The sequence below is a fragment of the Podarcis erhardii genome, assembly GCF_964252035.2.
Source record: "Podarcis erhardii genome assembly, chromosome: 13".
NCBI lineage: Eukaryota > Metazoa > Chordata > Lepidosauria > Squamata > Lacertidae > Podarcis > Podarcis erhardii.
This window is the reverse complement of record NC_138502.1, coordinates 37,669,924-37,683,349: the sequence shown is the minus strand read 5'-3', so window position 1 is coordinate 37,683,349 and position 13,426 is coordinate 37,669,924. Positions and strand designations below refer to the sequence as shown.

At 43.2% G+C, this 13,426-nt stretch overlaps 1 protein-coding gene across 2 annotated transcripts; it reads left to right on the top strand.

Annotated features, from left to right (window-relative positions):
- Positions 1–5,737: 5,737 nt before the first annotated feature.
- Positions 5,738–12,931, top strand: LOC309328001 (vomeronasal type-2 receptor 26-like; the record flags this gene model as incomplete). 2 transcript variants are annotated; one of them, XM_081837782.1, is made up of 5 exons in its annotated part: positions 5,738–6,060; positions 7,376–8,227; positions 9,639–9,866; positions 11,282–11,408; positions 12,033–12,931. In XM_081837782.1, the coding sequence occupies exons 1-5, from the start codon at positions 5,749–5,751 to the stop codon at positions 12,929–12,931; spliced, it is 2,418 nt and encodes an 805-aa protein (XP_081693908.1). In that variant the 5' UTR covers positions 5,738–5,748. The 2 variants fall into 2 exon arrangements, with proteins under 2 accessions (XP_081693908.1, XP_081693909.1); XM_081837783.1 differs by lacking the exon at positions 9,639–9,866.
- Between the last annotated feature and the right edge of the window lie 495 nt (positions 12,932–13,426).

Sequence of the window (13,426 nt, the reverse complement as noted above, 5' to 3'; positions counted from 1 at the left end):
CACCAACCTGATTTTCTTCATCAGCTGGCACTACCTCAGACCCACTGATGCTGATCTAAAGCAGAATGATTTTATTTTATTTTTTGGCCATCTTTAAACTCCTGACCTGAAGGCCATGAGTTTGGGGTTTTCCAGTGCCATTTTTTGGCTCCTGACCTATGGGTCATATTTGCAGCCATATTTCAAAGTCCTGATCTATGGGCCAGGTTTTCAGCCTTTGTTTTTTTTCTTGAGCTTCTACCAGCGGGTCACATTTTTGGCCATTTTCCAGCTCTTGACCTAGGTGCCATGTTTCCAGCCATTTTTGTTTTTTTTAAATATAATATTTATTGAGGTTTCCAATTATAAACACATAAGCACAAACCAACATACAAACATACACAAACAAACAAACAAGTATAATTCCAATCCTTTCTTTCTTGAACCTTATTTCCCCGACCTCCTCACACCTCCCCCTTCTGTATTATAACTTCATTTTTGTCCGCTCAACAAATACTTATTTAAAATCTTATATCTATTTAATCTAAAAAGAAAAACCACTTTTGAGTTAATTTTAAACCTTATTCCCAATTTTTGCAGCTACAGTGACTCCAATTTTAAACCTTATTCCCAATTTTCCCACCTTCCATAAAGGTTACAAAAAAAAATAGAACAAGATCTGAACAAATTATATTTTAACACCCTTTGGATTCCCAAGTCCCCCCCCCCTCCCTTTCCCGGTTGTGGTCCCTAAACCCAATGTCCATCAGCACAGCTATTCTAGCCTGTGTCCCAAACGCCTGAGGCTTTTAGCCCTCTCTTAGTTTCTCTCTGCCGGTCTTCTTGACAGTCCTTTGTTTTCAACACCGACTCTCGAGGAAGCCTTATCACCATAGTATTCATTTTTCTTGCCAGCAGGCCTCTGTATTTAGAAGTGGAGCTCAAGTTCTGTTTCTTAAATCTTTTGAGTCTATATGGCCCTGAAGCTCCAATTTCCATCTTGGATAAATTTATGCTGCCAGGCCTCTGGTCAAACTTAATCTTCTGCAGCCTTCTGGCTTTACCTTCAGTTTCCAGCAAGTCCTCATATGTCTCTTGGGATTTGTCAAAGTTCATTTCCTCAGCTGTAGCTGCCTCTATTTCACCTTCCAAGGCTTTTGGTTCGGAGACAGAAACTTGTATCAATTCACTTCCTGTTCCCATAAGATTGTTGACAGTATTATTCAATGCTGTTGTCGTTGTTGCTAAGATACCACTTTAGTCATGAAGCTTTCCCAGGAGATAAAAAGTCCTACTCAGTTCTTCCAGTATTTTTCCACTTAGAGCCATTTCTTACAGTATCTCAAAAGTCCCCTCTAGGGGGGCTCTGTTTACTTAGTATCTTTCCAATTACTCCAATAGTCCAAATGTATCTTGTTTTCCTTTACTCCTGACAAATTGTATCCAAATTTTAAAAAAGATCTAGCCAGCAGAGTCACCAGAAACAACGTTTCCTTTTATTTCCCAACTTTGACAGCTAGTTTGACAGCTGTCAAAGTCAGTATCTTTTCAACAGGCTCTCTCACAGATCACTCCCGGGTCCCGGGGGGGTTGTACTTTAACTTAAGTCAGCTCTTATCCTTCAGCAAAATCAATTGTACAGTCCAATCGCGAAAATATTAATTTTTCTTCCAAAAAGGAAAAGATGATTCTCTCGACTTTAGTTATCTGATCTTTGCTTTAAGATATCTACAAGGTGGGGGGGGGCAGACTTCCTTTTTACCCCTCCCCCGTTCATACCGAATTTAAAGAGTTTTTTCTTTTAAAGTCCGATTTCCGTATTACTCACGGGTTGTTTCTTTTAAAGTCCGATTTCCGTATTACTCACGGGTTGTTGCTTTTAGTCTGAATGTTTAAAGGAAAAAGTCAGTGCTCTCCATCCATGGCATGCGGCTTCACTCAGCAGGGGAAGCAGAGGACTCTCAGCACCGCGCCACCCCCCGTCCCCCGTTCCGCAGCCTTTAAAAAGGCTCCTTTGCGGGTCGGGGGGGCGTTAATGGTGCCCGCCGAGTCACCACGTCCACAGGTATCCACTCCTGTGGTTTTTAAGGGTCCCCGCGTCGCCGGCACGGTAGAACCCGATCCCTACTGAGCTGATTCCCTCCGGAGCTCGGAGGGAATCCGCCATTAGACGTTGGCGCTAACCCGGAAGTCTGTTTTCAGCCATTTTTGTTCCCCTGACCTGTGTGGGTCACTTCTTGGAAAATGAGTGAAAGCGTGAGCCACAGGTCAGAACTCCAAAAAAGTAATAATGAGCGGAAACAGGACCTGAGGGTGAGGATGGCATGAAAATAAGAAATTTTGGAGACACCACATTTTGTCCTCGCTCAGGGTGCCAAATTACCAAAGTCTGCCCTATCCTTTGTACTTTTCTTTCTGCCAATTACAGTCACATGAGTGGACAGCAAAGAAGAACCTACTGGACATGCCCTATGCATCATATCCTTGTCACATGTGTCACCAACTTTTGTGAGTTGTAAGGGGAAAAACATGTCTACCTGTGTAAGTTCCAGGCATGAATTACGCTACAACCCCAACTTTCTAGGACTCTGAACAGGGCCGGATTTAGGTTTGAGGAGGCTCTAAGCTACTGAAGGTAATGGGGCCCTTTATATGTCCAGCTGTCTTCTGCCAACAACAAATTGTCGCTTTTTTGTGTTGAATATATGCTATATGGTCATTTATGGATCTAATTGGTATCTAAAGCCATTTGCACCTAACAAAATATGTATTTTATCAAAGTAATTTATATAGAAATGAGCAAACCAGTGATATTTTAGGGAGCAGGCTAGCAGGCGGGGCCCATTACTTATATCATAGGAGCCTACACAACACAAAACACTATTGCTGTATGTAGGTTTTATTTTATTTGTTTTTTATCTTACACTTTGGAAATGTACATCCAGTTTCCCCCCGCTTTAATTTTGTTGGGGGCCCGCAAGAGAGTGGGGCCCTAAGCTATAGCTTGTTTAGCTTATACATAAATCCAGCATTGGCTCTGAACCGCACATAAAACCTATATGAGCTGAGGAAAAGCATGGAACAAAGTTCATTTCTGAACACATGGTAGGTGATGGAGCTGATGACGGGGATGTGAGGGACACCTGAAGATGGCTACTGTGGTTCTTTCTCCCTGGGACATTGCTGCTTGACAAAGGCGGAGAGGCCACATCTGGTAAGATTTAACAAACATGTTGTCTTTTTTTCTTCCAATGGACCACATGATGCAAAGGGATCATTATTATCTCCCCTGTCATTATCAGTCTGCTTCTGATTAGACCTCCAAAGATTTGCAGAGAGCAATGTCAAAAGCCTAAAGGCATTTATGAAAACCCTCTATGCCATCCCAAATGCTAGAACAGAAGACGAGGCAGCGTTCATTAGCTCGGTGCTAATTTTTCTCTTGAGTGTTTAAGGCAGACCACTACTGATGCTGCTCCTAATGCTTTTTGGTGGAATCAGGGGAGCTGCTGTCTAGGAAAAGGGTTTTTTCCTCCCGAGTATGGCAGTGTTGGTGATGTTAATATTCTTGCTGCTACGAATGGTGAGCCAGTCACATGTCAATCACTGCACCATCAGTGATCTTCTCTACATCCCACACAAGTACTACCAGCCAGGTGACCTTATGATTGGTGGACTTGCTTCTCATCTTCTGTCCTCTCTTGACCATGAAACCTTCAAAGAATGCCAGGCCATCTATCAGATTCTTAGCCTCTTGTAAGGAATTTATTTTTCTTTCTTTCTCTACCCCCTCCTTTTTTAAAGAGTTTTTAATGCTTTATTGAGATTAAAAAGAAATAACAAGCATAAAAGTTAATGGCAAAAAATAAGTGAAACTATTTGTTACATCATTTCGTTATACATTATTCTTAGATTTCTAACGACTTTCCGTCACCACATTGTGTATTTACCACTTAATCTCACACACTGTTAATCTTCATTTACTTTTTATTGATTTTAATCCGTATTACTGTTTTTCATGATTATTCATCCTATCACAGAACTTACACAGAACTGCCACTGATGTCATATTGTCAAAATATTCAATAAGGTATTTTTTTATACATGTCCCATTTCCTAATAAATGCCTGGTCAGTCTTACCTCTTAATTTGTCTGTCATTTTTGCCAACTCAGCGTACTCAAATAACTTTGTTTGCCACTCCAGCTTTGTTGAGATTTCCTCTCCTTTCCAATTTGTGGCAATTAGTATTCTTGTGGCAACTGTAGCATACAAGTTTTTTTTCTTTTGTTGCATTTTTAGGTATATCTGGGCCAAGTATCCCCAGGAGAAAAGCCTCCAGGTTTTTTTTTTAAAGAAGGATACCTTAAACATTCTTTTAAGCTCATTGTAAATAACACTCCAAAATCCCTTAATTTTGTTACACATCCACCACATGCGCAACATTGAGCCTTCCGCCTCCGCACACCTCCAACATATATTTGAAATATTCTTACACATTTTTGATAATTTCAGTGGTGTCAGGTACCAACGGAATTGCATCTTCATAAAGTTTTCTTTTAGAGTGTAACATGTGGTGAATTTCATATTAACCTTCCATAAATTTTCCCAGGCACTCATTGGAATGTTGTAGCCAAAGTCTTGGCCCCTTTGATCATTACAGATTTAACCTCCTCCTCCTTGACTTCCCAGTCAAGGAGGAGTTGGTACATTTTTTCCATCCCCCCCCCCAATTGCCAGGTGATATTAATGACTAACAACATCTGCTCAAAAGTAAGTCCCATTGATTTCAGTGATAAAGGGAGGGGTGCGAAATATTCTGCGTTCCAAAATCTTATTGATTTCAATGACATTCCCATCATAATAGTAATCCCTTCTACAATAGCTGCAATATTTATAACTTCTATTCTTGTTGACACATTAAGTAATTTATAAGACTACAAGTGAATAGCTCATACTGTATCGTTCTTCCTGAGTGTGACATTTATCCTGCCCATGATGTTTCTTTCTGTCTTGTATGTCAATCTTTCCCCGGTTGTTGCTGCAATCCGTCATGCCTTGAGCAGAGCTGATAATCCCAATGTTTCTCCAAAACTTTTCCCTCACTCAGTCCCATCCTCTTTGTTTTTGCAACTTTAACAATACAGTGGTACCTCTGGTTACGAACTTAATTCGTTCCGGAGGTCCGTTCTTAACCTGAAACCGTTCTTAACCTGAGGTAACACTTTAGCTAATGGGGGTCTCATGCTGCTGCTGCACTGCCGCCGTGCAATTTCTGTTCTCATCCTAAGGTAAAGTTCTTAACCCGAGGTACTACTTCCGGGTTAGCAGAGTCTGTAACCTGAAGTGTTTGTAACCCAAGGTACCACTGTAGCTGCAAAAATAACTCTATCACATTCAGGCTGCGGGTGGCACTGTGGGTTAAACCACAGAGCCTAGGACTTGCCAAACAGAAGGTCGGTGGTTCAAATCCCTGTGACGGGGTGAGCTCCCGTTGCTCAGTCCCTGCTCCTGCCAACCTAGCAGTTCGAAAGCACGTCAAAGTGCAAGTAGATAAATAGGTACTGCTCCGGCAGGAAGGTAATTGGCGTTTCCGTGCGCTGCTCTGGTTTGCCAGAAGTGGCTTAGTCATGCTGGCCACATGACTTGGAAGCTGTACGCCGGCTCCCTTGGCCAATAAAGCGAGATGAGCGCCACAACCCCAGAGTCGGCCATGACTGGACCTAATGGTCAGGGGTCCCTTTACCTTTACCTAGCAGTATAACAGTAGATGTATTATTTTAATTGCAGGCTCATTCCAAAGAACTACCAGCATGTTCTGGCCTTGGTGTTTGCAGTCAATGAGGTCAATGAGAACCCTCAGATATTGCCCAATGTCACATTGGGATTCCACATCCATGACAGCTACTTCAGTGAAAGGATGACCTACTGGGCCACTCTGGACATACTCTCCACACCCTATAGATTTGTACCCAACTACCAGTGTGGCATACAGAAAAATCTGATGGCAATCATTGGGGGACTTGACTTTGAAACTTCCCTCCACATGGCAGCCATCTTAACAGGCTACAAGATTCCCCAGGTAAGAAACAAACATGGTGGCTTCATAACTCATCCTTACTTACATGTTCTCTTGAGTAAGTTTCATATTTCAGAAGGATATAAGCCTGATATTGCATTCAGTGATGAACTTGAGGAGGAGAGAGAATGCATTATAAATGCCTTATTGATTTGTTAATCATGTAATATGAGTTATGCTGTAATTGTGATGTTATTTTTTAGTTGCTTATTTGTTAATATTGTAATTGTTTTAATAATAATAATAATAATAATAATAATAATAATAATAATAATACGTTTATTATTTATACCCTGCCCATCTGGCTGGGTTTCCCCAGCCACTCTGAGCAGCTTACAGCATACAGGGCTGCCTTCAGATGTCTTCTAAAAGTTACATTTACCTCTAAAGTTTTATAGTTCTTTATCTCCTTGACATCTGAAGGGAGGGCATTACACAAGGAGGGCGCCACTACCAAGAAGGCCTTCTGCCTTGTTCCCAGGAACTTCACTTCTCGCAGTGAGGGAAACACCAGAAGACCCTCAGAGGAGGACCTCAGTGTCTAGGCTGAATGATGGGGGTGGAGATGCTCCTTCAGTTATACAGGGCCAAGGCCATGTAGGGCTTTAAAGGTCAGCACCAACTCCTTGAATTGTGCTCAGAAACATACTGGGAGCCAGTGAAGATCTTTCAGGACCAGTGTTATATAGTCTCGGTGGCCACTCCCAGTCACCAGTCTAGCTGCTGCATTCTGGATTAGTTGTAGTTTCCGAGTCATCTTCAAAGGTAGCCTCGTGTAGAGCGCATTGCAGTAGTCCAAGCGGGAGATTATTGATGATTTCTTAATTATTTATGCTGTACTTGTGACGTTCTATTATGTTATTTTTATTTATTGTTTGTAAGCTGCTTTGGGATTCATTTGAATGGAAAACAGCATAGAAATACAATAAATACACATCAATCTTCCACTCAATGTCTGAGTGTGTATCGGAAGATATGACTGGAGTTTTATGCACATCAAACTGTCTATGCATTGTGTATGTATGCAAAATAGCTTGTATGTCAATTCTATATGGAGTGAAACAAAGTTCAGGGGTGCATATCGCTCAGCAGTTCCTTTAATTACTTTGGACAGTGGACAGTGTCCACTGGACAGTGTGGGGCCTTGTAGGAGAGGTGGGTCCCAAACACAAGTAGTTGGTCATTGCTTTCCACGCAGGATCAATTATTCAACTACATTTATATTTAAAAAAACCTATTTATTTCCTTGTTTCGTCATTGCTATCCAATGTTTCTACTGCATTACTGTAATGGGAATTAAGTGTCCATTTCCTTCCAGCTCACTTATGGCTCCTTTGCCCCAGAGGATGCTGGTCAAAGCCAATCCACTCCCTTCTACCGGATGGTGCCCAATGAAGCCCATCAGTACACTGGGATTGTTGAGTTACTTCTGCACTTTGGATGGACGTGGGTTGGGTTGCTTGCGGTGGATAGTGAGAGTGGAGAGAAGTTTATGGAAATCCTGCAAGCTCTGCTTTTCCAGAGAGGCATTTGCTTGGCCTTTGCAGAGAGAACTCCAAAAGGCTCATATTTTGAAGAGTATTACGACATAATTTCCCAGTGGCTCCAAACCTATTACATGATTGCGGAAAGCAAAGCCAATGCTGTCGTTGTCTATGGAGAAGACAAGTCCTTGTTTTTTTTGCAAATATGGCTAGTGGCAGGGGAAGTGGAAAATGTGACATCTATGGAGAAGGTATGGATTATGACTGCTCAACTGGATTTCTCAGCAGTGGCCTTTCGAATGAGCCAGGATATGCGACCATTTCATGGCTCCATCTGCTTCACAGTGCACTCAAAAGAGGTGCAAGGATTCAAGACCATTCTTCGCTCCCTCAATCCTTTCATGGCAGGTGAAGATGGTTTTCTTCAGCAGTTCTGGCAAGATACGTTCCATTGTTTCTTTTCCAAATCCAGTACTGATTTCAGTGAACCCTGCACTGGACAGAAGAAGCTGGACAGCCTCCCCTCGTCTGGCTTTGAGATGAGCATGACTGGCCACAGCTACAGCATCTACAATGCTGTCTATGTTGTGGCACATGCTCTGCATGCCATGTTCCAATCCTGGTCGAAGGACAGAGGAATTGTGAGAAGATGGAGACCGCAGCTTCAGAAATTGCAGCCCTGGCAGGTAATGGCTCTTTTTTTTAAAAAAAATATTATTTCATTTTATATTGTTGATAAAGGAAAGGCAACAATTTTAACAACAGTCAAAAATTGAAAGATGAATAACCAAACTGTAAAATAGGCATGTAGGATGTGTAGTTGCACGTGAGTTAAAGAAAGACTTTAAAGTCCAAATTAAGTCCAATTGTATCAGATCACCAAGCATAGTTCCAGATTTGCCAGGTTTTGGGGGAGGGGGTTGTTTTGAAAACGTTGGTTCTGCTGTATATGCCAAATCATATAAATCATGTCTAGTCCTTGTCAAAATCTCAAATTATTTGTGATTTTCTTTGTTATAGCTACCGTATTTTTCGCCCTATAGGACACACTTTTCCCCCTCCAAAAATGAAGGGGAAATCTGTGTGCGTCCTATGGGGCGAATACAGGCTTTCGCTGAAGCTTGGAGAGCGAGAGGGGTTGATGCGCACCGACCCCTCCCAGTCTCCAGGCTTCTGGAAGCCATCAGCAAGCCTGGGCAGCCCACGGGAGTTCCCGCAGGGCTCCCCACACTGTGGATAGCAGCCTGCCACCCGGCGTGCAGTGCACCCTGAAGCAGAGCACCCCTCGCGCAGGGCAGACATCGGCCAGCCCCATCTCAGGGGACAGCGGGGAGGCGGAGCGCCGCCATACCACTGTTCCCTGACCTGGTTTTGGTGGGGAAATAAAAGAAAAAATCTCCCCCCCCAAAAAACTAGGTGCGTCCTATGGGTCGGAGCGTCCTATGGGATGAAAAATACGGTATATTCCAGAGTGAGTTATACAAAGTGTCCAGCATAAGATTTTTGGGCTGTGTTCTATTGAGTTGCAATTACTATGAATGCTGCCACTTGAATCTTGCCAATTTTTTTGGCAACATATTTACAATGGTATCATCAGAAATACACAGTGACATTCATTTTGGACAAAAAACCATCTTTTTATAGTAATATTTATCATATCTGAGAAAATCGGATGCAACTCACTCACCTGAGCTTCAGCTCTTCAAAACAGCTAGGTGTGATATTGTCAATGGCAATTTCTATCTCAACTAGAGTCTTAACAGGAACATCTTTTTTGCCTGTTCCTCCCTCAGTCTTACCCTCTCCCCATTTTCCTGTTCTTTCATTTATACCCTTTCTGTATTGAACTTCATGGATGTTTGCATGATGATTTTGGAAGTCCTGTTTAAGCTTTGAAATACATATACAGTGTGCCTTAGTCCTATACGGAGGAATCTACAGAGGAAAGAGAGATCAATCAACATTTACTGTTATTACTGCTATTGTTATTATTTCGTGATTATATGAAATCTTGTCTACTGCCTTGGAAGAGGCAATGGCACATTAAAAGGCGATGCTGAACATAAGGTTGAGTTTTAAACAATTGTCTCAATGCAGCTCCACCCATTTCTTAGGAGTGTCTCATTTAACAACAGTGCGGGAGAAGAAGTGTCTTTTAGTGAGAAGAGGGAATTAGAAGCTGGATTTGATATTACCAACTTGGTCACTTTCCCAAATAACTCCTTCATCAGAATGAAGGTTGGATGGATGAAATTGGATGCTCCCCCCGGAAAAGAGTTTTCCATCAATGAAGACAAAATGGTGTGGCACAGGAGTTTTGACCAGGTGGGGCATGATTTCAGCAAATTGCAACTCCAGTGTGTCCTAAATGTGATGCTTGCATCTTGGAAGCCTAGCGGAGACATGGATCCTGCATTTTTTCTCTCTTGTTGTTTATGAAAACCTCTATGAATGTCGTGGGGCTCTGATGCCTGGAAGCAGGCCAGGACATAGTTCATTATTGTATGCTTGTTTGTTTATTGCAGTTTTAGTCCACCTTTCCTTTGCTTACTTCCCATTTTATCCTAACAACCAACAACCCTGTAAGGTAGTGTAGACTGAGAGCAGCAGTGACTGGTCCAAGGTCACCCAATGAGTTTCATGGCCAAGTGGGGATTTGAATCCTGGTCTTCCACTTCCCTGTCTAGCACATTCTTTACAGATTTCTAGGCCAGCAGAGTGTGACCTAAGCCTAATCTCCAACCAACTTCTTTGGGGAGAAAGAACCTCTGCAGAGAATGCCTGGTTTGGAGGCTAGTAATTCTCAAGTTATAGTAGCAGAAGTCTTGCAGAGTCCAGCACAATCCTTGTTTTTGAGGCTGCTTAAGTTGTGGAATGTGTGTGGCGCTGTTGTCTAAATCACAGAGCCTAGGGCTGGCCGATCAGAAGGTCGGCAGTTCGAATCCCAGTGACAGGGTGAGCTCCCATTGTTCGGTCCCTGCGCCTGCCAACCTAGCAGTTCAAAAGCATGCCAAAGTGCAAGTAGATAAATAGGTACTGCTCCAGTGGGAAAGTAAACAGCGTTTCCATGCGCTGCTCTGGTTTACCAGAAGCGGCTTAGTCATGCTGGCCCCATGACCCAGAAGCTGTACGCCAGCTCCCTCGGCCAATAAAGCGAGATGAGTGCCGCTACCCCAGAGTCATCCATGACTGGACCTAACGGTCAGGGGTCCCTGTACCTTAACTTGTTTTACAATTGTCTCTTGGCCCAGTGTATTTAGTCTGGGGTTCTCAGTCCCCAACATTTCTGTTTTTTCAGCTGGTAAAACTGAAGGAACCTGAAAGTGTATACAGTAGCTGCTTATTTAAATCACTTAGGATGTCAAAACATCCTTTCAACTCTACTTTAAAATCTTTTGAATTTTATAAGAAATGTATTTTTCCAAGTAATAGTATTATTTGGAAATAATGGTATTATTTCTTCAGGTGGACTCCCTCCCTCCCTTTGATTTTTTTAAAAAAACACACACATTGAAAAAGCCATTACTTCATTTTCAGAGCCACAAAAACATCTTCTGTCTCATTAGATGCCATTAATGGCTGTTGACAGCTCATTGCTTTCAAAATTCTCTGAATATTCAGCAGGCCATTTCTCCCATCCACTTGATCCCTTGCACCCCAGAAAATGGAATTCAGGTTCTCCAAATGTCCATTATTTCCCCTGTGCTAAACATTTCCTAATGGTTAATTAACATTCACAGGTCCCACCCCTCTCTCAATGCAACAAAAATTGCCCTTCTGGTACTAGGAGAAAAAAGAAGGAAGGGGAGAAGTTCTGCTGCTATGACTGTGCTCCGTGTTCAGAAGGCAAGATTTCATACCAGAAAGGTAGGAGACATTAGGGAGCTTTCAGATATGTGTCATATTAGATTTCCTGTGAAGGATCTGTGGCAGTGTGAAAGGTGTCACAGTTGCTGCTATTGATGTAGGTCTGATTTCCATGGTGATTGAAGTTCACAGACGTGGAGCTCTTCATTGCAACCAGCTGATGGCCCAGCAACGAGGCCCACTATTTTCAAAGAGGTGCTTTGCAAGCCCAAATGATCAGATGATGGTTGGGGTTTACAAAGCACACTGTTACCTGCCCTACACCTAACATCAGGGATGACATCAGATACAGGGCCGGTTGGTGTAACTTGCTAAAATGGCCCCATGGGCCAGAGGCTTTCTATCACTGGATTACTTGGGTGGTGATGGAGATGAGTTGGAGCAGTGCACCTGCAGGGCACAGGCCTCCTGCTGTCCAGACCCACCACCTTACTGTCCAGGCAAGCGACTGTGAGATCATTGTCTGGGGGAGGGGGTTCCGAACCCTTTCTCCCCATGCTATTCACTCCTGTGTCTGAAAAAGGATTGTCTCTTCCACATCCAACTGGTAAGTCCCATACTGCCAGGAGGATGCATACCTACTCTCAAGTTGCACCCTTAAAGGGAATCCTTTCTTCTTTTCAGACATGAATGACTGTGTCGGATGCTCAGAAGATCACTTTCCAAACAGGAACCAAACACAATGCATTCCAAAGTCCATCAGCTTCTTGACTTTGGAAGAACCGCTTGGGATGAGCTTAGCTTTTGGCTCCGTATTCTGCTCTTTGCTCACCCTATTGTCCCTCGCCATCTTTCTGAAGCATCAGGACACACCGATTGTCAGGGCCAATAATCGGGACCTCACCTACGTTCTCCTCCTCTCTCTCCTTCTCTGTTTTCTCTGTCCCCTCATCTTCCTCAGCCGACCAGACAGAGTGACCTGCCTTGTCCGACAAATGGCTTTTGGTGTGGTTTTCACAGTGACTGTTTCTTGTGTGTTGGCCAAAACCATCACCGTTGTTCTGGCATTCATGGCCACCAAACCAGGATCCAGAATGAGGAAATGGGTGGGGAAAAGACTGGCAAGCGCCATTGTGTTGATTTGTACTATTATCCAAGCTGGTATTTGCACTGTGTGGCTGGGAACCTCTCCCCCATTCCCCCATTTTGACAAACACTCTGTGATGGGAGAAATTATTCTGGAATGTAATGAAGGGTCAGCTGCCCTATTTTACTGTGTCCTGGGCTACATGGGCCTCCTGGCCATTGTCAGTTTTGTTGTAGCATTTTTAGCCAGGAAACTGCCTGACAGCTTTAATGAGGCCAAATTCATCACCTTCAGCATGTTGTTGTTTTGTAGTGTTTGGATCTCCTTTGTTCCGGTTTACCTGAGCTCTAAGGGAAAACACATGGTGGCTGTGGAGATCTTCTCCATCTTGGCCTCTAGTGCTGGTTTACTGGGATCCATCTTTGCCCCCAAATGCTACATTATCATATTGAGGCCTGATCTGAATGACAAACAGCAGTTAATAAAGAAGAAATAGCAAAATAGCCCATTGTCACTATTTTCTGTTACCCCAGAACATGGATAATGAACATGGTTCTCCCCCACCCCGAGATGTGGTCCCCATGTTTGGGGGCCCAAGGGCACAATTGGAAAACTGAGGAACTCTTGTGGACACACACAACCGCCCCCCCCCACCAATTTTACAGAGGAAAGTGTGGAGATGCCCAGAAACTCCACCTCCATCCTTTCTTGTAACATGAATCCATTGGTTTGGGTCCTACTCTCTGTAGCAGGAGACAGGCTTGCTGCATCTTCCATCTGACAGCCCTTGAGATATTTGAGGATGAGTATCATATCTCCTCTCAGTCTCCTTTTTCCAGGCTAAACATACCCAGCTCCCTCAACCATTGCTCATAAGGCTTGGTTTCCCACCCATGATCTTCCTGGCTGCCCTCCTCTGCACATGTTCAGCATACATTTTACCAGCTTCCTCATGAAAATATCACAGGGGAGTTTGAGAAAAGCCTGATTG